This window comes from Tursiops truncatus, chromosome 18, assembly GCF_011762595.2.
Source record: "Tursiops truncatus isolate mTurTru1 chromosome 18, mTurTru1.mat.Y, whole genome shotgun sequence".
Lineage (NCBI taxonomy): Eukaryota > Metazoa > Chordata > Mammalia > Artiodactyla > Delphinidae > Tursiops > Tursiops truncatus.
In genome coordinates, this window is record NC_047051.1 from 15,486,947 (window position 1) to 15,510,355 (window position 23,409).

The following is a 23,409-nucleotide window of genomic DNA, read 5'->3' on the forward strand; positions in this document are numbered from 1 at the left end:
GATATCATAAAAATTTTATTGTAAAAATATGGTGAAAACTGGTATGCTGAACAATATTGCCTGCCATCCTGTTAACAAACAACAACAAAAATACATATGAGTACACATTTCTAGTCTGACTGTATTCATAAAGAAACTTACCTCAATCTGGCCATGTTCTTTGAAGGACAGCTTGATGTAGGAGTTCTTACTACTCTGGAATGGGCCAGGTTCTTTGTTAGGAGGAGCTGGGTGAAGATGAACCACTATTTTGGCACTAAAGAAAGAGCAAATGTAATGTATTTAATTGTTTTTTAAAAATCACTAATTCTATTTTCATAACTTTTAATATATTTCAGATCACTTAAAATTCGTGTAGAAACAAACAACATCCTGAAAGGAATCCTTTTAAGGTCTGTATCAATTCAGTATTAATGAACCTTTCAAAAATATCTCTACTTAAAATCTGTAAGCTGTGAACCAAAAAATTCAAATTACTAGCGCCAAAGACTAAATAAAAATGTGGTTTTAGGAAGTAAGTTTAAAATAAATTTGTAGAATTTGGGGTGGTTTATGATATTGGTTTATGATTAGGTTTTCCATCTACAGAGTCATCCCCAAAGGCTACCAGGGGGCCTATAATTTCTGCCAAAGCATACAACCTTACTCATTTGAAAACAAAATGTGAAAACTTATCTGTGTAAAACTGGCCAGCTGACATTTTACTAAAACTCCATCCAAAACCAACATTCTACAGTGTCATTTTTGGAAAACGCCGCTCAGTCAGCAGCATGATCTAGAGAGATATCCCACAGTAAAAACAATTCTCAAAATGTTGTTGTTCCAGGATCACAAACTACCATGATCTTTATGACTACTAGTATCTTCTATGCCATCAAAATACTATTATATTTGCTGAGTTTTATAAGTCTTTTTTTCCCAACCAGCTCAATAAAGAATCTTCTATAAATATTAGCAAAACTAAAAACTCAAAGTATCTTGCATACCTAGCTTAGAGCTTTTTCTTTATGACCACATTATAGATACACCTATCACTCAATATTACTTTGTTTAGGCCCATATAGTTGCCTAAATATCACCCTAAAATTGAAACACCACATCTGGGGCCTCCTTGATGTAACAAATGCTTTGGTTAGTGAACTGGAGCCAGGCTTGTACGGACTCTTTTTTTTTTTTTTTTTTACGGACTCTTCATTGGTTCCTTTGTGATGAACATCTTTAAGTGAGGTAAGCAAATAAAACTGTGTAAGCAGAAGCACGGGACTGTGTGAAATGAACTGTCAGGTAAACAATAAACCTATGACAATAAGGATCAGGTGACTAAGCAAAAGCATCATACACTCTTTAAAACTAAAAAACCTGAGCCCTAACTATCAGAATTTGTCAAAGGAAACCCAATGAAAAGCTAAAAGATGATACAAAATTAAGTGTAAACATCCCAAAGTCAGAATAAAAAGATCCATGCTAATTTTTTCATATATTCACTTCTTGGGTGATTCAATTACCACATTTCACCAAGTTTAAGATCCACCAATTCAAAGAAGCATCTTGGGTACAGAGATGTTAAAAGGTGAAAATGCACATACATTTTTGACTCAATGAGATATGGTAATTATTTGAGAGGAGTAGCTGGGAGCTAAAGAGAATATTTGAGAAAAGTCAATCTGGCATATTATCGAATTCCTCCTCACTGGAGATGTTTAAAAATAGACACTAATGTGAAGGTAAATATTTAACTATTTTTGTTATAGAGTTTAGTTTTCCTTGGAACACAGCAGAGAAAAAGTCAAATGATCTGGAACACCTTAAAGTTTGTAGAACTTTTTTTTTTAATTTAAATGGTCATTTTTTAATATGATTTTTAAAAATTAATTATTATTATTATTTTTGGTTGCATTGGGTCTTCATTGCTGCGCACGGGCTTTCTCTAGTTGTGGCGAGCGGGGGCTACTCTTCGTTGCGGTGCCTGGGCTTCTCATTGCGGTGGCTTCTCTTGTTGCAGAGCACAGGGTCTAGGCGCGCGGACTTCAGTAGTTGTGGCACACGGGCTTAGTTGCTCCATGGTATGTGGGATCTTCCCAGACCAGGGCTCAAACCCATGTCCCCTGCATTGGCAGGCAGATTCTTAACCACTGTGCCACCAGGGAAGCCCAAGTTTGTAGAACTTAATAAGGAAAGCAATATATAAAGCAGTATATACGAATACTAGGTATCACTATGTTGTACACCTGAAACTGATATAATATTGTATTGTCGATCATACCAAAAAAAGAGAAAAAACTCAATAAGATGGAGAAAAGTGACAAGGTGGAAAATATAAATCGGAGAAATAGCCTACTCTAAAAATCTATGCCTTGTTAATCTCTTCAAAATATTGGTTAGTTTCTTTTATGTCAAATAAGCCATCTTTTATGCTAGCTACAACATTATAATTAAGGATGCACTGCATTTCCAGGGAAGTTTAACATTTGTTTCACTTCTACTGAAGGATCTAACTACATTAAAGCTGAAGATAAGCCCACATGGAAACAAATTCCTTATCAGCAATATTTGTTCATAAGTTGCCCTCAATCACATGCGTGTAAAGTATAAAGCGAAAATGTTTTATATACTTGAATAAACAGAAACGTTTTAACCTGTGGCTTTAAACCAAGGTGAGCACATCTCCTGGTCTACCTGGGACAGTCCAGTTTTATGCTTGCCTGATCTAATTATAAGCAGTGTCCCTTATTACTCAAAGAAATGTCCCTGTTTGGACAATAACTCTTGTGATACTCTGTTCAACACTGATATCTGAAAAAGTCGAAGTTGAGAAACTTTATGGTCAACTACAAATAGGAGGCAAGTCAAGTATTTTTCTCAGATGGGTCATTTATGATTTCAGGTACTGAATGATACATACACAGACACAGAAAAGCAAATGACTGGGGACTTCCCTGGTGGTCCAGTGGTTAGGACTCTGTGCTTCCACTACTGAGGGCCTGGGTTCAATCCCTGGTTGGGGGACTAAGTTCCCACAAGCCGCACGGCATGCCCCCCCGCAAAAAAAAGCAAATGTCTGTGGAAATATATACAGTGACAGCCCGCCCACACTTATTTATTATGACCTGAGGATATTACAGCAACTTTAGTACTTGATTGTTGCTTTAAGAATGACTTCCTATATACACTAACAAACGTAAGGTAGATAGCTAGTGGGAAGCAGCCGCATGGCACAGGGATATCGCCTCAGTGCTTTGTGACCACCTGGAGGGGTGGGATAGGGAGGGTGGGAGGGAGGGAGACTCAAGAGGGAAGAGGTATGGGAACATATGTATATGTATAACTGATTCACTTTGTTATAAAGCAGAAACTAACACACCATTGTAAAGCAATTATACCCCAATAAAGATGTTAAAAAAAAAAAAAAGAATGACTTCCATTTATCAATGAGTTTAAAGTAGGATAATACCTTCATTTTTTTTTTTTTTCTCCCATTGCGGAGCACAGGCTCTGGACGCGCAGGCTCAGCGGCCATGGCTCACGGGCCCAGCCGCTCCGCGGCATGTGGGATCTTCCTGGACCGGGGCACGAACCCGCGTCCCCTGCATCGGCAGGCGGACTCTCAACCACTGCGCCACCAGGAAAGCCCTACCTTCTTTTTTTTAAAACATATTTTTCCCCAGTTTTGAGATATAATTGACATATGGCACTGTATGAGTTTAAAGTGTAGAGCATAATGATTTGACTTACACACATCATGAAATGATTACCAGAGTAAATTTAGTGAACATCCAATACAAAATTAAAGAAATAGAAAAAAAATTTTTCTTCCTTGTGATGGGAACTCTTAGGATTTACTCTCTTGATAACTATCATAGATAACGTACAGCGGTGTTAATTACATTTATCATGTTGTCTTCAATACATCATATCCCTATTGCTTATTTAACTTATTACTGAACGTTTGTGCCTTTTGACCACCTTCCTCCAATTTTCCCTGCCCCCCACACCCCACCTCTGGCAACCACAAACCCCATCTCTTTTTCCATGACTTTGGTTGTTTCTTTTTGAAGTATAACTGACCTCCAATACTGTTAGTTTCTGTTACACAACACAGTAATTCTATATTTCTATACATTTCAAAATGATCCCATGATAAGTCTAGGTATGCTATGTCACCATACAAAGCTATTACTTAGTAACTAACCATATTCCCCACACTGTGCCTTTCATACTCATGACGCATTTACTTTGTAACTGGAAGTTTGTGCTTCTTAATCTCCCTCACCTACTTCCTTCCTCCCCCAGGACGATACCTTCTTAGGGGAGCTCTGACCAACAAACACAATCATCTGATTCACTTGCACACACACAGTCACGGCCATGACTGACTGAGCAATGACTCAACCAAGTTAACAAGGACAGCTTGACTGGAAACGATTTTGTGCATAAAGACTGTAATATACAGACCTTACCTTTTCCCAATTCCAGCTGCCTGTTCTTCAATGAACACGATTTGGGAAAGAGGAATGGCCATGCAGCATTCCTGGGAGGGAATCAAAAGAAAACACGATCTGTAAGACTCGTCAGAAATCCTTGTTTTATAGATTTAATGGGGTGCCACATACCTTTAAGGTCCTTAGTAATTATAACAATAGAAAATAATAATGTTATTTTATTCCTTAAATAAACTTAAGGAAAAACTGAATGAAGACAATACTGTGGTAGCATTTTGCGGCATGGAAGAACATAAGAGGTTTAAAAGCACCTGTCACTACCTTTGTTTTTACAGGAGCTATATCTTTTAAACAGTAGTATTTATATGAAAATTGTTTACATATAATATATTCTTATATGGAAAACAGAAAATAAAGCAGGTAAATCAAAACGACTTTAAAGAGTGTGTTATAGAGCTGATTTTTCCTCTTTATAATTTTCTATATTTCACTCACCCACCCACAATTAATTTTTAACAGAAAATACTAACGTGGCTTCCCTTTATTATTAATTATTATTAATAATAGGTCTAAGGGCTTTGATATTAGCTCCTTTACATGATAATCAAAAAACTTATACTAAGATTAACTTAATTTATAAACATATGGTTTAAGGACGCCTACCCCTCCAGAAAAGATTTCTTTCTTGAATCTCTATTTCTTTAAAAAGAATTAGGCAACATTACCAGTTCTAAGGCATTCGTCACCAACCAGGCCAATATCACCACTGAGGGGGAAAAATTGGTTCTTCGGGGGCAAAAAGAGTCAGAGTTTGCAGCGGTTAGTGACATGCAAAGAGCCACAGTACAGTATATAGTTTACCTGTGGAATTAAAATTTCATGGGGTAGGCAGCCAGCAATTTAAAAAATAACATAGAAAAGATTGCTTCTTTTACTGGCAACACAGAGATTTACACACAAATACACACAAACACACACACACATTCAAGGTAACGCTCTTTGGAATAAAGATATCAGGTCTATACATATCACTGAGTCCTCTCTTCCTAGAAATGCAAAAACGGGGTGGGGTTTCTCCTTTGCTGAGTGACTGAGAGGCAGTTCATCTCAGTATCTAGGTAGAAGCCTGCACTTCTCAGCAGACCTCCAAACGGGTTGTTTTCAGGACCCCTGACTGATGGGGACACTTGAGTGTGAGGGAGAATCTGATTAGTGCTTAAAAACCAGGAGCTGCCAGGATTCTCTGTACAGTAGCTGCAGACTGTGCTAGGGTTGAATGAGGGACCAGACCCTAATTCCTCTATCTGTGCCCCATTCAGAGAGACCATATGGAACACACTCTTCTGACATCTGCAAACAAAAATTTATCACATGTATTTATAGTTTTGCCAGAAAGAAAGAAAAAAAATCAGTGACATAAAACCTAGAATAGAAGCAAAAAACTTGATCTTACATGATTTTTCTGATCTCTCCAAATTAGACGGTGCGTACTAAGAAGGAGGGTCCCAGCATCAAATTTTATCTAGAAAAACAAGATCATCACAAAATATTAATAACCTGTCACTCAATGTGGTCCAGATTTTCTTCCCCATGAATTGCACGATAGTAAGTCAATCACATAAATAAACATTTTAGAATTAGATTTATCACAAGTTAAAGAGAAGCAATGCTACACACTTCATAAGCCTTGCTAAAATTAGGAAAAAATTGGGCCTCCCTGGTGGTGCAGTGGTTGAGAATCTGTCTGTCAATGCAGGGGGACACGGGTTCGAGCCCTGGTCTGGGAAGATCCCACATGCCGCGGAACAACGAAGCCCGTGAGCCACAACTACTGAGCCTGTGCGTCTGGATCCTGTGCTCCGCAGCAAGAGAGGCCGCGATAGTGAGAGGCCCGAGCACCGCAATGAAGAGTGGCCCCCGCTTGCTGCAACTAGAGAAAGCCCTCGCACAGAAACGAAGACCCAACACAGCCATAAATAAATAAATAAAAATTAGGAAAAAATTGCAAACAACCTAGCTATGTAACAATAGGGAAGTGGTTAAATCAAGTGTGATACATTCATACTATGAAATCCATGCAGGGGTTAAAAGGAATAGTGGGGTAGAGCTACATGAACTATCACGGAACTCGAAGACATAGGGTTAGTAGGGAAGAAAGCAATTGACAGCATATTGCATATAATGTAATCAGATAGATATAAACTCCATATCCCTCAAACTACATGTGAATAGATCTATAAATAGATAAAGAGATGTGTGTATATATACACATATACACATATAAGTAGTAGAAAAAGGTCTAAATGGGATACTCAATGATCTGTTAACGATGGTTATCTCAGAAAAAGTGTGAGGGAATGGGTGAAAAAGAAGCAAAGGGCCCTTTTTCAAAACTATACACCTCACTATTGAGTGAATTTTTACCATCAGATTGAATTTCTGTATAACACTCATAAATTTTTTTTTTTTTTTTTTGTGGTACATGGGCCTCACTATTGTGGCCCCTCCTGCTGCAGAGCACAGGATCCGGACGAGCAGGCTCAGCAGCCATGGCTCACGGGCCCAGCCGCTCCGCAGCATGTGGGATCTTCCCGGACCGGGGCACGAACCCGTGTCCCCTGCATCAGCAGGCAGAATCTCAACCACTGCGCCACCAGGGAAGCCCTCATACAAATTTTTAAATTATTTTTAAATAATAAGAACATCCAGAAAAAAACACAAACAGATGCAAAATAGGTGTGGATGGAGACTCAATCAATGGCACTGGGACACCTGGGTTGCCCATTGGGGGCAGGCGGGAACAAAGTAAGATTATACTTAACACATTGTACCAAAATAAATTCTGGATAGATCAAATATTTGAGTTAAAAATGTATGAAAGAACTAGAAAAAAATTACAAGAAAAAATTTTAAATCACTTCAGAGTGGAGAAAGTCTTTCTAAGAAAAACATTAAACCCATTAGCATTAGAGGAAAAGATTGATCGATTCCCCTCCACACACACACACGCATGCACACAAATTCTTCATGGCAAAAACCACCAAGGGCAAAGATGGCAGACTGGGAAAAATAATTGTAACTCACATCAGAGACAAATGTATATGTCTCCTTAATATATAAAGTACTCTTACAAATCAATAAGGAAATAGCCTATAATCCATTAGATAAATGGGCAAAGACTGTTAACAGAAAGTTCACAGGAAAGGAACTACAAATGACTCTTAAACACATTAATTGATGCCCAACGTCACTGATGATAACAAAGAGGCAAATTAAGACAACATCAAGATACCCCTTTTATCCATGAGATTGGCAAGGGCCCAAAAGTTTGATAACATTGTGCTGGTGACGTGTTGGACAAATAAGCATTTGCACACATCACTGGAGGGACAAGTGCTATGGAGGGCAATGTATTATCATCTATCAAAAATATAAACACACAAATCCTTTGATCCAATCAATGCCCTTCTAGGAATTTATCCCAAAGACAAATTCACACATGTGGACAACGATATGCTACTAGGTTATTCATTGTTGTTTTTTAAAAGCGAAAGATAGGAAACAATTTAAATGTCCATCAACAGGGAAATGTACATCCACACAAGGAATGACAACTCAGTCATTAAAAAGAATCAGGAGACTCTTTATGTATTTGATAACATCTAAGATGCCATGAATTGAAGATTCATCCTGCTTCCAGGGGCGTGGGGGGGTAGAAAATGTGCACTTAGACTTAATGAAATATGGTAAATTCCCCACATAGATTAAGTGAAAAAAGCAAGTTTCAGAACTCTGTATGCATAGTATATTACAAGTTTATACTTTAAAAAGGAAAAAACAATATATTTTACGCAAACACCTGCGTATGACACATGCGTATGACTCCAGAATGAAGCACTGGTGACTTCTGAGGGGGAAGTGGGTGACAGAGAGACTAGGATGGGAGGAAGACTTAACTTTTCGTGGTTTTTGAATTTTTATCAGGGGATTGTGTCACTTAGGCAAATTATAAATGTAAAAATGTTTTTTAACTATAATACAATCACAAAAATGCCAGCTAGGTCTTTAGGACCAAACCTTTAATCCTCATAATTTGTTATTATGCACTGGAAGTTATATAGATAAGCAAATTTTAGAGTTGGAACCCAAAAGACTGACAAGTCAAACCCCTTCATTTGTCAAAATCAAGAAATATATTGGAAGTTTCTATTCACTTTAGTTACTAGAAAGTCGAATTTGCCATAAGGCAGGACATGCTTCTATCCTTTTGAGGAGTAACTAGTTATTTCAAAAGTTATAATATAAAACAGAAACTCAAAGGAAAGCATCTTAGTGAGGGTCCAGGTTATTACAAATAATAATCCTTCTGAGTTTAAAATAATGTGGTTAGGGCTTCCCTGGTGGCGCAGTGGTTAAGAATCCGCCTGCCAATGCAGGGGACATGGGTTTGAGCCCTGGTCCGGGAAGATCCCACATGCTGCGGAGCAACCAAGCCCGTGCACCACAACTACTGAGCCCATATGCCACAACTACTGAGCCTGCGCTCTAGAGCCCGTGGGCCACAACTACTGAGCCGGTGTGCCTAGAACCCGTGCTCCACAAGAGAAGCCACCACAATGAGAAGCCCACGCACTGCAACGAAGAGTAGCCCCCGATCTCTGCAACTAGAGAAAGCCTGTGTGCAGCAACAAAGACCCAACACAGCCCAAAATAAATAACTTAAATAAATAAATTTTTAAAAAAATTTTACATTTTAAAAAATAAAATAATGTGGTTAAAAATGGGTAGCAAGTGAATAACCAATTAGAACATTATTATGTATCATTCTTAAGTAAAAATATTCATAAACGCAATTATGTATGCACTTGACAATATATTACAAGATACTCATAATATTAATATAGAAAAAAGCAGTGTACACAGCACGGTTACACACACACACACACACGTACCTGCACAATCACACACACAGGATGTGCCAAAGGTAATTGTTTACGGGTAAAGGATTACTGATTATTTCAAGTTTCTTCTTTTGGTTTACCCATATATAACAACTTTATTACTTGTCTAATAAAAAAAGATAAAGAAATCTGTTACAGGCATATATAACTCCATGCAACTCTGAAATGTATATAAATTATTTTTTGTTAAATTGAACATAAGCAGAAACACTCTGTCAAAAAAGTCCTTTATAATAACATAACCAATACTTTTTAACATGAGTTTTAAAATATTATTTTCTAAGAGAAACGTCTGACTGTATTACTAATATCTTAATATTAGTAAGTTTAAATAATATGGTTAATAAGCTTTAATGGGAAGAAAACTGCTGAACCATCTGGTCGAAGACACTCTGTAAGAGATTTCCACCAAGTACTTCAGCACCTCAGAGAAAAGACTTCGGAGTTCCACACTTTCCTCTGCATCTGAAGTAACACATTCACATTCCTGGCATTTAATGCGGCCTGGCTACAAATGTTTTGGTTAATGTTGCATACGCAAAACCAAATAATTGAGTTTAAGCATTTAAAAAATCTCTATTTTGGGCTTCCCTGGTGGCGCAGTGGTTGAGAGTCCACCTGCCGATGCAGGGGACTCGGGTTCGTGCCCTGGTCCGGGAAGATCCCACATGCCGCGAAGCGGCTGGGCGCGTGAGCCATGGCCGCTGAGCCTGCGCGTCCGGAGCCTGTGCTCTGCGGCGGGAGAAGCCACAACGGTGAGAGGCCCGCGTACCACAAAAAAAAAAATCTCTTTTTTGCCAATGAGTAAGATTTCACTTTTCCAGAAGCAAATGCTTTTATCAACTTGAGAGTACCTGATACATTACACAGCATAACTACATAATATTAGGAAACTGATTAGGAAACTGCACGTTATCTGACCGAAACTGATTATCTGACCGAAATCCAAGCATAAGGATGTGAGTTTAAAGCTGAAGCCAGAGGACGTTCCATCACCATGTTGATGAACAATGTGCACACGTAAAGCATTGCTGCTCCCAGTGAAGACACTGTGTAATTGTTCCCTTCAGGGATTCCAAGGGATTATGAGCTCAACGGGACAGACAAGTTTAGGCTGCTTTGCTTCTACCACTCAGAGCTAGAATAATTTCAACTACTTAAGAGTCAATAGTTAAAATAACTTAGGCATTCGCTGAATAAGCTCTTACTGTTTTGTTTTGAGTTCACATTTCTCTGTTATAAAAGTAATATGCTGTTGAAAATCTGGAAAACATTTTTTTAAAGTCTAAAACAGAAAATGAAATCATTTGTAATCAGACCAGCCAGGGTGTGTGGATATAATCTTAAAATAAAATGAGACCAAGATATTTATAGTTTTATAACTTGCTTTTTCTCACTTAGCAGCCTATGGTTAGCCACGCCTCATGCTGATTAGGGCATGTCATATTTAATTAACCAATTCCTATGGTGGACATTCAGATTGCTTCCAATTTTTCCCTATACTACATAATAATAAATAATATATATATAATACTGCTGAGATGCACATCCTCGTTCATTATATTTTTATGCATCTCTGATTATTTCCCAAGGGTAAATTCCTAAAAGCTGAAAGAAAATACACATTTTCTAAATCTTCTAGTATAAGCTGGCAACTTGCCACTTTACACACCACTAACCTTCTTACATTACTTTTTAAATTAGCTGAGGCTACAGACGCTTCTGTGAATTGAAACAAATGACCTGTCCACACTGCTTAGGAAAACAACATATTATCCGGTCATAAGGGGCCCATGAAAACTTTGCCTGTATAAACAAGTAAGAGGCACCTGAGCAGTGGAAAGAGCAATGGTCTGGCTCCACCCATTACTAACTGTGTGACCTTGGACAGGTCACAGTTTTCTCAACCACGTACTGAGGGTCTCAGTGTACTCATCTTCAGAGGATGTTCCATAAACATACGTAGAACATACATATTACACTACGGAAAGGGTCTGGCACTGGTGACTGCTGTTTTTTTTGTTTGTTTGTTTGTTTGCAGTACGTGGGCCTCTCACTGCTGTGCCCTCTCCCATTTTGGAGCACAGGCTCCGGACGCGCAGGCTCAGCGGCCATGGCTCACGGGCCCAGCCACTCCACGGCACGTGGGATCTTCCCGGACCGGGGCACGAACCCGTGTCCCCTGCATCAGCAGGTGGACTCTCAACCACTGCGCCACCAGGGAAGCCCCGACTGCTGTATTTTTGAAGCGCTCCAGCAGTGTGAACAAAGCACAGTCTTTGGGAGTCTGATCAATAGAGATTTAACTCCCAGCTCTTCTGAACTAACTCAGTGGATCTTAGGGCAAGTCACTGTTGCCTCTGAGAGTTCTTTTCTCATTCAGTAAAATACTCACCTCACATGCCCATTGAGAGGATTAAATTATGTAAAGCTCCTGGCACGTAGCAGGTGCGCTGCTTATTCAAGGTTTTGTGTGTTTCTTTGTTTTAATGTATTTCACACCCACAGTGAGCCAGAAGATACAAAGGACGAGTAGGGAGAGTCCACTGGTCTTAGCCCTGCACCTACTGGGGAACATGTTGGGTGCAAAGCTGAGAAGGCTGTGCAGTCTGCACTGCAGCACTGAGACCACGGGAGCTAGTGAGAGATTCTGAAAGGGCACCTGCTCAGATCCGGAGGTTGATGAGTGCAGTTTCCTGGAGTCCTCAGACCACGCGAGGTCTGGACGCCTTCCAGCAGAGGGAGAAAGCCAGGATGCAAGACTTCCCCCAGGAATCAGTCTGGCCCTCAGCCACACTAGGGACAGCTCAGCAAGTGACTGAGTAGATCCAGCCCAGGGACCACAGTGGTGAGCAGGCCTTAGAGCTTCGCTTAGGTTTCAAGACACCCATAGCCCTCCCGCACCACCCCCAGCTTGCAGAACAGTTAAGAATTCTTGACTAACAACAAGGACCTACTGTATAGCACAGGGAACTATATTCAGTATCTTGTAATAACCTATAATGGAAAAGAATCTGAAAAAGAATAGATACATCTGTACAACTGAACCACTTTTCAGTACACCTGATACTAACACAACACTGTAAATCAACTATACTTCAATAAATAAAGTTATAAAAGAAAGAATTCTTGATGAGATCAAAGGGTCTCGACTAAGTATTTCCCATGACTTTTTTCTCAATCCTCTGATACCTATATATCTGCTAAAATAAGAAGCAAAAATAAATAAAAGAAAAACTAGAATTTGCTGGTTCAGCAATGGTTTTTCATATATGGGTGCTAATCGTTTGATCTTTTTATTGTTTTAAAGATACCATAAGGACTTCCCTGGTGGCGCAGTGGTTGAGAGTCCGCCTGCCAATGCAGGGGACACGGGTTCGAGCCCTGGTCTGGGAAGATCCCACATGCCACGGAGCAGCTAAGCCGGTGCGCCACAACTACTGAGCCTGCATTCTAGAGCCCGCCAGCCACAACTACTGGGCCCACGTGCCACAACTACTGATCCTGACATGCCTAGAGTCGTGCTCCACAACAAGAGAAGCCACTGCAATGAGAAGCCTGCGCAACGCAACGAAGAGTAGCCCCCGCTCACCACAACTAGAGAAAGCCCGTGCGCAGCAACGAGGACCCAATGCAGCCAAAAATAAATAAATAAATTTATTAAAAAAAAAAAATACCACAGTTATGTTTTGTGCAGCCAACATGTCCCTAATTTGCATATTGCAATTCCATAGAACAACAGAGTGTGGGGATCGGCAAAAGCTAGACGGCCAGCAGGGAGTGGCTTTGGAGGAGACTTTGAAGACCCATCTGTCAATACCCATATTCGGACCTGAGGGTGCTGCCAAGCTCCAAGCCCCCGAGGGGGGGCAGGTTGATTAAGCTTCCCATTCTCCCCAGTTCCAAAGGTGTAACCTCGGTTTACAAAAACAAAAACATTGAGCTTGTCACTCCAACCAAAACATGCAAACCCAATTTGAGATCAAGTTAATAAAAGTACTGAAGCAGTAAACAGAGTTAAGGCCAAGCAAATTATTTAAGAAAAAAAGATCTTTACTCAATAATGGAAATATGGAAAAATGCCCTCCAGTAGGGAGAGCCCCTGGGCCCCCGGTACCTCCGATGGCTGTGTAACTAACCCCTGCCCTCCACCCCCTAGAAGGAAGGAAGCCTCAAGCTTCTGTAAAGCACAGACAGAAAGAGCTCTGGGTCCAGCAACGTTTGCGAAAGTACAGGAGGAAGTTTCTCTAAGGAAACTCCAAGGAAGGAGAAGTAGCAAGTGAAAACTTCTGGAAACCACAAATGCTAGTGAGTAAATGGGTTTTTTAATTTTTTTTAATTCCAGTTTATACATTTCATCCAGAACAGGATGATAGTTTGTAGTCTGACGGAAGTCTCCAGTGAACGTTAATATTTCTGTGAAATACTGGCAATATTTCTCCTTTCAATTTGCAAACACACCTCCTAAGGTTTACGCTTGGATTACCGGGCATGGCCTACTCCACCACTCGACAAAACAATCAAACCGCCTTTCTACTGTCACTCCTAAAGAAAAAACAAACAAAACACAGAGCCTACAGCCAAGGAGTCCCAGGAGAGGCTAACTCCTCTTTTCGGAAATCCTTTTAAAGCCACCCCCCCTCCCGCTCCGGCCGGGACCGCCTAGTCCCTCGGGCTCCCCCAGGTCCCAGCGCCCGAAGTCACGCCCGGTTCGGAGCGCAGGACCCGGCGGCCTCCGGACAAAGGCGGAACCGGCCTGCCCGTCGCCCGCCCGCCGCGATCGGGGCGAGGAATCAGGGTTCCCGGCCCGCGCCCGCCGTGCCTCCCGAAGGGGTCTCACCCCGGGTGGGAAAGGGGCCTCCGCCCGGCGCGCCCGCCCGGAGCCGTTCCCAAGTCGGGCCGGAGCCGGGCGCTGGGCCGGCGTGGACTGCGGGGGCGGCGCCGAGCGGCGAGGCCGGGCCCGCGAGTCCGGGTCCGGGAGCAAGGCCAGGCCGGCCGCCGCCCTACCTTCTCCTCGCCGTCGTAGATGCGCACTCCTCGCTGCTGGATCACCAGGGTCTCGTTGATCTCCAGGAGGCCGCTGGTCCACACGAAGCGGTCCATGGCCGCCCCCAGGCCGGCCTCCGCCGCTCGCCCGCGCTGGCGCTCCCGGCGGCGAGCCGAGTGCCGGGCAGCCTGCTGCGCCCCCTGGCGGTGGGCGGGGTGGAGGCCGGCAGGGAGGTAGCGGTCCTGCCCGGGCGCTCTGGGGAACGCGCGCTACCCCGGGGTCGCCGGGGTACGTGGTGACGTGCTTGGCGCGCCCCCTGGCGTTCCTTCCGCCAAGGGCCCGGTGGGGACATCCACCCCATCCTTTGTCCAGCTCAGAAACAAACACAGAGTTTACAACGGACTTTGAGGGAGCCCAAACCGCAGCTTGGACTTTCTTATTGTGCTTTATATCTGCGTATTTGTGCCGTTTTCTTGTCAGTGCCCAGCATGCTGCCATGTTCATTAAAGGCTGTAAATGATAACTTTTTTTTCCAGATGAATATTCATGACCTGAATTGTTTTCACACAGCTTCAATCAGTATGTAAGTACTATTTTGTATCCTTCTGTTTTTCACATTAAAATCATTTTCATTTAAGGGACTTCCCTGGTGGCACAGTGGTTAAGAAGCCGCCTGCCAATGCAGGGGACACGGGTTCGAGCCCTGGTCTGAGAAGATCCCACATGCAGCGGAGCAACTAAGCCTGTGCGCCACAACTACTGAGCCTGCGCTGTAGAGCCCGCAAGCCACAACTACTGAACCCACAAGCCACAACTACTGAAGCCTGCATGCCTAGAGTCTGTGCTCCACAACAAGAGAAGCCATTGCAATGAGAAGCCTGCGCACCGCAGTGAAGAGTAGCCCCTGCTCGCCACAAATAGAGAAAGCCCGCGTGCAGCAACGAAGACCCAGTGCAGCCAAAAATAAATAAATAAATTTAATTTTAAAAAATAATAAAATAAAAAACTACAATGAGGTATCATTTCACACCAGTCAGAATGGCCATCATTAAAAAGTCTACAAATAATAAATGTTGGAGAGAGTGTGGAGAAAAGGGAACCCTCCTACACAGTTGGTGGGAATGTAAATTGGTGCAGCCACTATGGAAAACAGTATGGAGGTTCCTTAAAACACTGAAAATAGAGCTACCACATAATCTAGCAATCCCACTCCTGGGCATATATCCCTAGAAAACTCTAATTCGAAAAGATACATGCACCCCAATGTTCATTGCAGCACTGTTTACAATAGCCAGGACATGGAAGCAACCTAAATGTCCATCGACAGAGAAATGGATAAAGAAGACATGGTACATATATACAATGGAATATTACTCAGCCATAAAAAAGAATGAAATAATGCCATTTGCAGCAACATGGATGGACCTAGAGATTATCATAGTAAGTGAAGTAAGTCAGAAAGAGAAAGACAAATACCATATGATATCACTTATATGTGGAATCTAAAATATGATACAAAGGAACTTATTTACAACACAGAAACAAACTTAAGGCATAGAAAACAAACTTAAGGTTACCAAAGGGGAAAGCGGGGGCCGGGTGTGAGGGGATAAATCAGGAGTTTGGGATTAACAGATTCAAACCGTTTTATATGTGTATATATATATAAAACAGGGCTTCCCTGGTTGCACAGTGGTTAAGAATCTGCCTGCCAATGCAGGGACATGGGTTCGAGCCCTGGTCTGGCAAGATCCCACATGCCGCAGAGCAACTAAGCCCATGCACCACAGCTACTGAGCCTGCGCTCTAGAGCCCGTGAGCCACAACTACTGAGCCTGTGTGCTGCAATTACTGAAGCCTGCATTCCTAGAGCCTATGCTCCGCAACAAGAGAAGCCACTGCAATGAGAAGCCCACGCACCGCAACAAAGAGTAGCCCTTGCTCGCCGCAACTAGAGAAAGCCCACGCAGCAACGAAGACCCAGTGCAGCCAAAAATAAATAAATAAATTTATTAAAAAAAAAACAACCAATAAGGTCGTACTGTATAGCACAGGGAACTTTATTTAATATCTTATAATAACCTATAATGGAAAAGAATGTGAAATATATATATATATATATATCCATGTATCTGTATAACTGAACCACTTTGCTGTACACCAGAAACTAATACAACATTGTAAATCAACTATACTTCAATTAAAAACAACAAAAGAGCCTCACCATCACTAATCATCAGAGCAATGCAAATCAAAACCATAGTGAGATACCATCTCACACTTGTCAGAATGGCTACTATCAAAAAGACAACAAATAACAAGTGTTGGCAAGGACATGGAGAAAAGGGAACTCTTGTGCACTATTGGCAGGAATGTAAATTGCTGCCACCACTATGGAAAACAGTATGGAGAGTCTTCAAAAAATTAAAGGTAGAACTATTATATGATCCAACAATTTTGTTCCAGGTATTTATCTGGAAAAAGTGAAGACACTAATTCAAAAAGATACCTGCACCCCCATGTTTGTCGCAGCATTGTTTACAACAGCCAAGATGGAAACAACCTCCGTGTCCATCAATAGATGAATAGGTAAAGAAAATGTGGCATATAATACACACATACAGTGGAATATTATACAGCTGTAAAAAGAATGAAATCTTGCCATTTGCAACAATGTGGATGGACCTTGAAGGGATTACATAAGCGAAATAAGTCAGAGAAAGACAAACACTGTATGATCTCATTTACATATGGAACTCCCCCAAAACATAGAGACGACAGACTGGTGGTTGCCAGAGGTGGGGGGTTGAGGGTGTGCAAAATGGGTGAAGGGGGTCAAAAAATACAAACTTCCAATTATAAAATAAATGTCATGGGGACAGCATGGTGACTATAATTAATAATATTATATTTCATATTTGAAAGCTGCTAAGAGAGTAAATCTTAAAAGTTCTCATCCCATGAAAAAAAATTTGTAACTGTGTATGGTGACTGATATTCACTAGACTTCTTGTGGTGATCATTTTGCAATATACACAAATATCAAATCATTATATTGTACATCTGAAACTAATATAATGTTATATGTCAATTGTACTTCAATTGTTTTAAATGTTAAATAAAAATCAAAACAGGGAATTCCCTGGCGGTCCAGTGGTTAGGACTTCACACTTCCACTGCAGGGCGCATGGGTTCAATCCCTGGTAAGGGAACGAAGATCCCACAGCCACATAAAAAAAGAAAGAAAGAAAGAAAGAAGGATGCAGTGCCTTGCCTGCTCTTTGTTTTTGTTGACATCGGAGCTACTAGTTGAAGAAAATGCTTTTCATTGGGCCTTAATAGAACAGGAGTAATGTGCGTTTCTTAAAAGGCGAAAAAATAAGTAATAATAGTATGGTTGTTGTATCTGAGTGGGTCAAAAACGAGTAGCACACCCCAGACTCAATGTTGAAAAGATACTTTCAAAGCTTGCAGGATAATGAACATCTTCAAACAGTTGCTCAGACACTGGCCACAGAGCATCCTGCATCAATGACTGCAGCCTGGGGATATCAAGGCCCTGATGTGCCACAATCCCTGCATCTTACTTTAAAATTCCTTTATCTTCTGTAGCTCTTTCAGAGAAAACCATCTGTGATAAACCGAATCTAAAAGATCCTCTATACTGAAATGGCAATAGACTTTTCCCCTGTAACCTTCTGGTTTTCTGAAAGAAGAAAAAGTGAACATTAGAAATTGCTCATCTTGGTAACTATGAAGTGAGACTAATTAAACAAAATACCCTCTGATATAAGTTTTATCTGGGGAGTTTGGGGATTGAGAACAATAACAATGATTTTCTTGTAATTTCCTTCACTCTGAATACAGTTAAGGCAACATAACCCTAGAGTTAGACAAATGCTAAGATTTTTTTCTCCTTTTCTCAGGTTCGTGCCTGCTTCTCCAATTGGCAAAAACTAAGACCTTTCAATCAAGCTTAGCAACCTGGAGCTCCTTTGGTTTTTTATTTATAAAAATAAACTTCTGTCATTAAAAAAAAAAAAGTGATGTAGAGCATCTTAGTATATAAACCTTATCTAGCCCAGATCATTTCTTGATGCCCTTCCCAGTGATAAATTCTATGATCTGAGTTTCAGGAAGATAACATTTTGACTCAATACAGTAAAATGCTTTATCCTACTTGGAAATTCCAAGATGGGAAAGGACTGCCTCTGAAATTCATGGATTCCTTCCCAGGCTGTGTGCAATCACTGGCTGCATGGTCACTTACTGGGGACCCTGGAATTGATACAAACTCAGATTGAATGTCTGTGACTCTCATAAAAGATGTTTTGCAAAGCCCTGTGCAAATGAATATGAAAACTTGATTGCAGAGGGTGTTTGGAGACTCTGAACATTCAAATTAACCCCATAAAAGGATTGTTAAAACCCAAAATTGAGAAAGTTATCAAAGAGTCTCAAAAAAACAAAAGCAGAAAACACTTCTGGATCAAACAGTTTCACAGGTGAATTCTTTTACATCTTGACAGAACAAATAATTATTTTAGCACTTAAGTTTTCCAGAGCACATAAAAAGCAAAGTTTCCAAATTCCTTTTGTGAAGCCAGAAAAACACAATCTAAGTGCAGTTTATCCAAGGAGGACAAATACAATTCAATATTAGGAAGTCTATTATCAAAATTTAACCCACTGATAGATCACAGAAGAAAATTAAATGATCATCAAAGAAATAGTAAAAGACATTTGATGCAATGCAACATCTATCCCTAATTAAAAAACAAAACAAAACAAAACAAAAAAACAACAACTTAGGAATAGGCAAATACTTGACACATTGAGAATCTTGTCCAAAAACACAGTTGAGCACAATTTCCTTCCTTCTTCCCTTTCTCTCTTTGGGGTTCTTTTATTTATTTAGGTATAATTTATGTGCAATAAAACTTACCAGTTTTTACTAAGGAGGTAAAAGACCTGTACTCAGAAAACTATAAGACACTGATGAAAGAAATCAAAGATGACACAAACAGATGGAGAGATATACCATGTTCTTGGATTGGAAGAATCAATACTGTAAAAATGACTGTACTACCCAAAGCAATCTACAGATTCAATGCAATCCCTATCAAATTACCAGTGGCATTTTTTACAAAGCTAGAACAAAAAATCTTAAATTTTGTATGGAGACACGAAAGACCCCGAATACCCAAAGCAGTCCTGAGGGCAAAAAATGGAGCTGGAGGAATCAAACTCCCTGACTTCAGACTATACTACAAAGCTACAGTAATCAACACAATATGGTACTGGCACAAAAACAGAAATATAGATCAATGGAACAGGATAGAAAGCCCAGAGATAAACCCACTCACCTATGGTCATCTAATCTATGACAAAGGCAAGGATATACAATGGAGAAAAGGTAGTCTCTTCAATAAGTGGTGCTGGGAAAACTGGACAGCTACATGTAAAAGAATGAAATTAGAACACTCCCTAATACCATACACAAAAATAAAATCAAAATGGATTAAAGACCTAAATGTAAGACCAGACACCATAAAACTCTTAGAGGAAAACATAGAAAGAACACTCTGACATAAATCACAGCAAGATCTTTTTTGATCCACCTCCTAGAGTGATGGATATAAAAACAAAAATAAACAAATGGGACCTGATGAAACTTAAAAGCTTTTGCACAGCAAAGGAAACTATAAACAAGACGAAAAGACAACCCTCAGAATGGGAGAAAATATTTGCAAATGAATCAACAGACAAAGGATTAATCTCCAAAATATATAAACAGCTCATGCAGCTCAATATTAAAAAAACAAACAACCCAATCCAAAAATGGGCAGAAGACCTCAATAGACATTTCTCCAAAGAAGACATACAGATGGCCAATAAGTACATGAAAAGCTGGTCAACATCACTAATCATTAGAGAAATGCAAATCAAAACTACAATGAGGTATCACCTCACACCAGTTAGAATGGGCACCATCAGAAAATCTACAAACAAATGCTGGAGAGGGTGTGGAGAAAAGGGAACCCTCTTGCACTGTTGGTGGGAAAGTAAATTGATACAACCACTATGGAAAACAGTATGGAGGTTCCTTAAAAAGCTAAACATAGAATTACCATATGACCCAGCAATTCCACTACTGGGCATATACCCAGAGAAAACCATAATTCAAAAAGACACATGCACCCCAATGTTCATCACAGCACTGTTTACAATAGCCAGGTCATGGAAGCAGCATAAATGCCCATTGACAGACAAATGGATAAAGAAGATGTGGTACATATATACAATGGAATATTACTCAGCCATAAAAAGGAATGAAATTGGGTCATTTGTAGAGACATGGATGGATCTACAGACTGTTATACAGAGTGAAGTAAGTCAGAAAGAGAAAAATAAATATCGTATATTAATGCATATATGGAATCTAGAAAAATGGTACAGATGAACCGGTTTGCAAAGAAGAAATAGAGACACAGATGTAGAGGACAAACATGTGAACACCAAGGGAAGAACCGGGTGTGGTGTGGTGGTGGTGGGATGAATTGGGAGATTGGGATTGACATATATACACTAATATGTATAAAACAGGTAACTAATAAGAACCTGCTGTATAAAAGATAAATAAAATAAAATAATTTACCAGTTTTTTGGGGGTTTTTTGCGGTACGCGGGCCTCTCACTGTTGTGGCCTCTCCTGTTGCGGAGCACAGGCTCCGGACACGCAGGCTCAGCGGCCATGGCTCACGGGCCCAGCCGCTCCGCGGCATGTGGGATCTTCCCGGACCAGGGCACGAACCCGTGTCCCCTGCATCAGCAGGTGGACTTTCAACCACTGCACCACCAGGAAGCCCTCCCTGGGCCCTTTGTATTCAACCTTCCCCCCCCCCGCCCCCACTTTGTGTCCTCTAAGAACCACTGATCTGCTTTCTATCACTATTGTTTTGCCTTTTCTAGAATTTCATGTGAATGAAATCATAAGGTCTGTGGTCCTTTGTATCTGGCTTCTTAAATGTAATGCCATGTTTTTGAGATGCATCCACTGTGAGATAGAAAATATATATTGGCCTCTGCCCCCAGTTCCTGGCACAGAACTCCTGAAATGCTTGTAAATTCCTTAGTGATGAGAGTACTAGGAGTATCTCATGCTCTAATGAGGCAACTCTGGGTGGGCTCCTGGAGGGCTCCTGGGTGGGGGCTGGTCACCGGAACAACCAAGTCATGATTAGAAGCTTGGAATTTTCAGCCCCCATCCCCACCCCTAAGATAGGCTGGGACCTGGTACCCTTTACCAGTGGGCTTGAACTTCCACCTGCACCTGGACAAATGTCTCTTCCAGCAACAGAATATAAAGAAACTAAAATAACGGCATGCATGCCCCAGTTGGGGCAATTGTGAACAATAAGATACAAAAAGGCCACAAACCAGCCGCCATTTCCGAGGTGCCGAGAGCAAAAGCAGGGTACTGGGCGTGATCCTTGCACACAGCACACGAAGGGGGTGGGCAGACCACCTAAGCTATGCCTCGTGCCCACCACACTGATCCACCCCTACCCTCACTCTATTTAAGGAACCAGCACGCGCCCCTTTGGGGAGCGAACAAGTGTATCTGTTTCTTGTTTTCTCTCCCTCATGCTGCAGCACAGTCCCAATGAAAGCTCACCTGAATTTCTCATCTGGCCTCGTTAATTTCTATTGATTAAAGAGTCCAAGGGCCTGGGTCCATAACACCCCCAGTTCTCTAGAGAAGGGAGAGGGGCTAGAAAAAGTGTTAATAATTGCTCATGACTCCGTGAAGAAGCCTCCACAAAATCCCACTAATAGGAGATTTGGAGAGCTTCCAGGCTGGTGAGCACATCCACACCAGGAGGGTGACGTACCTCAACTCCACGAGGACAGAAGCCCCTGTGCTTGGTTCCCTCGCATACTCCACCCTGTGGATCACTTCTTCACTTCATCTTCATCACCCTATGGCTGTTCATCGGTATCCTTTATCACATCTTTTAATAAACTGGTAAATGTAAGTTAGTGTTTCTCTAAGTTCTGTGAGCCACCCTAGTAAATTAATTGAACCCAAGGAGGGGGGTCACCGGAACCTGCAATCTCTAGTCGGTCCATCAGAAGCACAGGTGATAACCTGGGCTTGTGACTGGCATCTGAAGTGTAGGGGTTGGGGGCGGTCTTGTGGGACCGGGCCTTTAACCTGTAGGAGCTGACACTAACTCTGTAGTGTTAAGAATTGAGTTAACTTATAGGACACCCAGCTGGTGTCACAGGGAAGTGCTTATTGGCGGTGGGAGGGAATCTCCAAATATTTGGTGAGCAGAAATGTCAGGAATGAAATGTTTCGTGTAGAAGTAAAGGATACACACTGGAAAGAAACGCAGTAGAGAAGGACTGTGTTTTTCCCCGCTTAGGAGGGAAAAAAATCGAGTTTTTCCATTTTATCCATGTTGCTGTGTTTATCAGTATTTCGTTCCCTTTGATTGCCAAGTAGCAGTCGATTATATGGCTAAGTCACAACTGGTTTAACCATTCATCCATTGATGGAGATTTGAGTTATTTTCTGCTTAGGTCTATTATGAACGAAACTGCTATAAACATTCGTGTACATTTGTTTTCCTTTCTCTTGGGCAAATACCCAAGGACAGTAATTGCTGGATCATATGGTAAATGCATGTCAAACTTTATGAGAAACTGCCCAACTGTCTTCTTCAGTAGCTATACCCTTTTTGTATTAGTACCAGTAGTGTAGGAGAGTTCTGGTTCCTCGCCAAACCTTGGTAATTCATCATTTTAGTGGCTGCATAGTGAGTGGTATTTCATTATGAGCAGAGATTGAACCCAGACCACAGCAGTTGAAAGCCCGGAATCCTAACCACTAGGCCACCAGGGAACTCCCTCATTGTGATTTTAATTGCATCCTTTTTTTTTTTTTTTTAATTTTTTGGCCGTGCAGCCTGGCACGTGGGATCTTAGCACCCGCTGCGTTAGAAGGGTTGAGTCT

General features: G+C 41.2%; 1 protein-coding gene and 1 long non-coding RNA gene across 5 annotated transcripts in view; one reads left to right on the top strand and one right to left on the bottom strand.

The window, feature by feature from the left end:
• The window catches only part of LOC141277032 (uncharacterized), a 36,059-nt gene extending 22,835 nt beyond the window's left edge, over positions 1–13,224 (top strand). The window contains exons 2-3 of the long non-coding RNA XR_012327631.1: positions 339–392; positions 12,711–13,224. This is a non-coding gene — a long non-coding RNA (uncharacterized lncRNA). The remainder of the gene's footprint in view (positions 1–338; positions 393–12,710) is intronic.
• VPS36 (vacuolar protein sorting 36 homolog) overlaps positions 1–14,565 on the bottom strand; it is a 33,305-nt gene extending 18,740 nt beyond the window's left edge. The window contains exons 1-4 of one of the 4 annotated variants that reach the window (XM_019936673.3): positions 14,408–14,565; positions 5,893–5,961; positions 4,458–4,528; positions 142–256 (exon numbers count right to left, since the gene is read on the bottom strand). In XM_019936673.3, coding sequence (XP_019792232.1) covers positions 142–256; positions 4,458–4,528; positions 5,893–5,961; positions 14,408–14,503 — 351 coding nt within the window. In that variant the 5' untranslated portion in view covers positions 14,504–14,565. Of the gene's footprint in view, positions 1–141; positions 257–4,457; positions 4,529–5,892; positions 5,962–9,391; positions 9,416–13,861; positions 13,914–14,240; positions 14,383–14,407 lie in introns of those variants that run through there. The other 3 variants (XM_019936676.3, XM_073795110.1, XM_019936674.3) reach the window with 3 other exon arrangements.
• Positions 14,566–23,409: the final 8,844 nt, after the last annotated feature.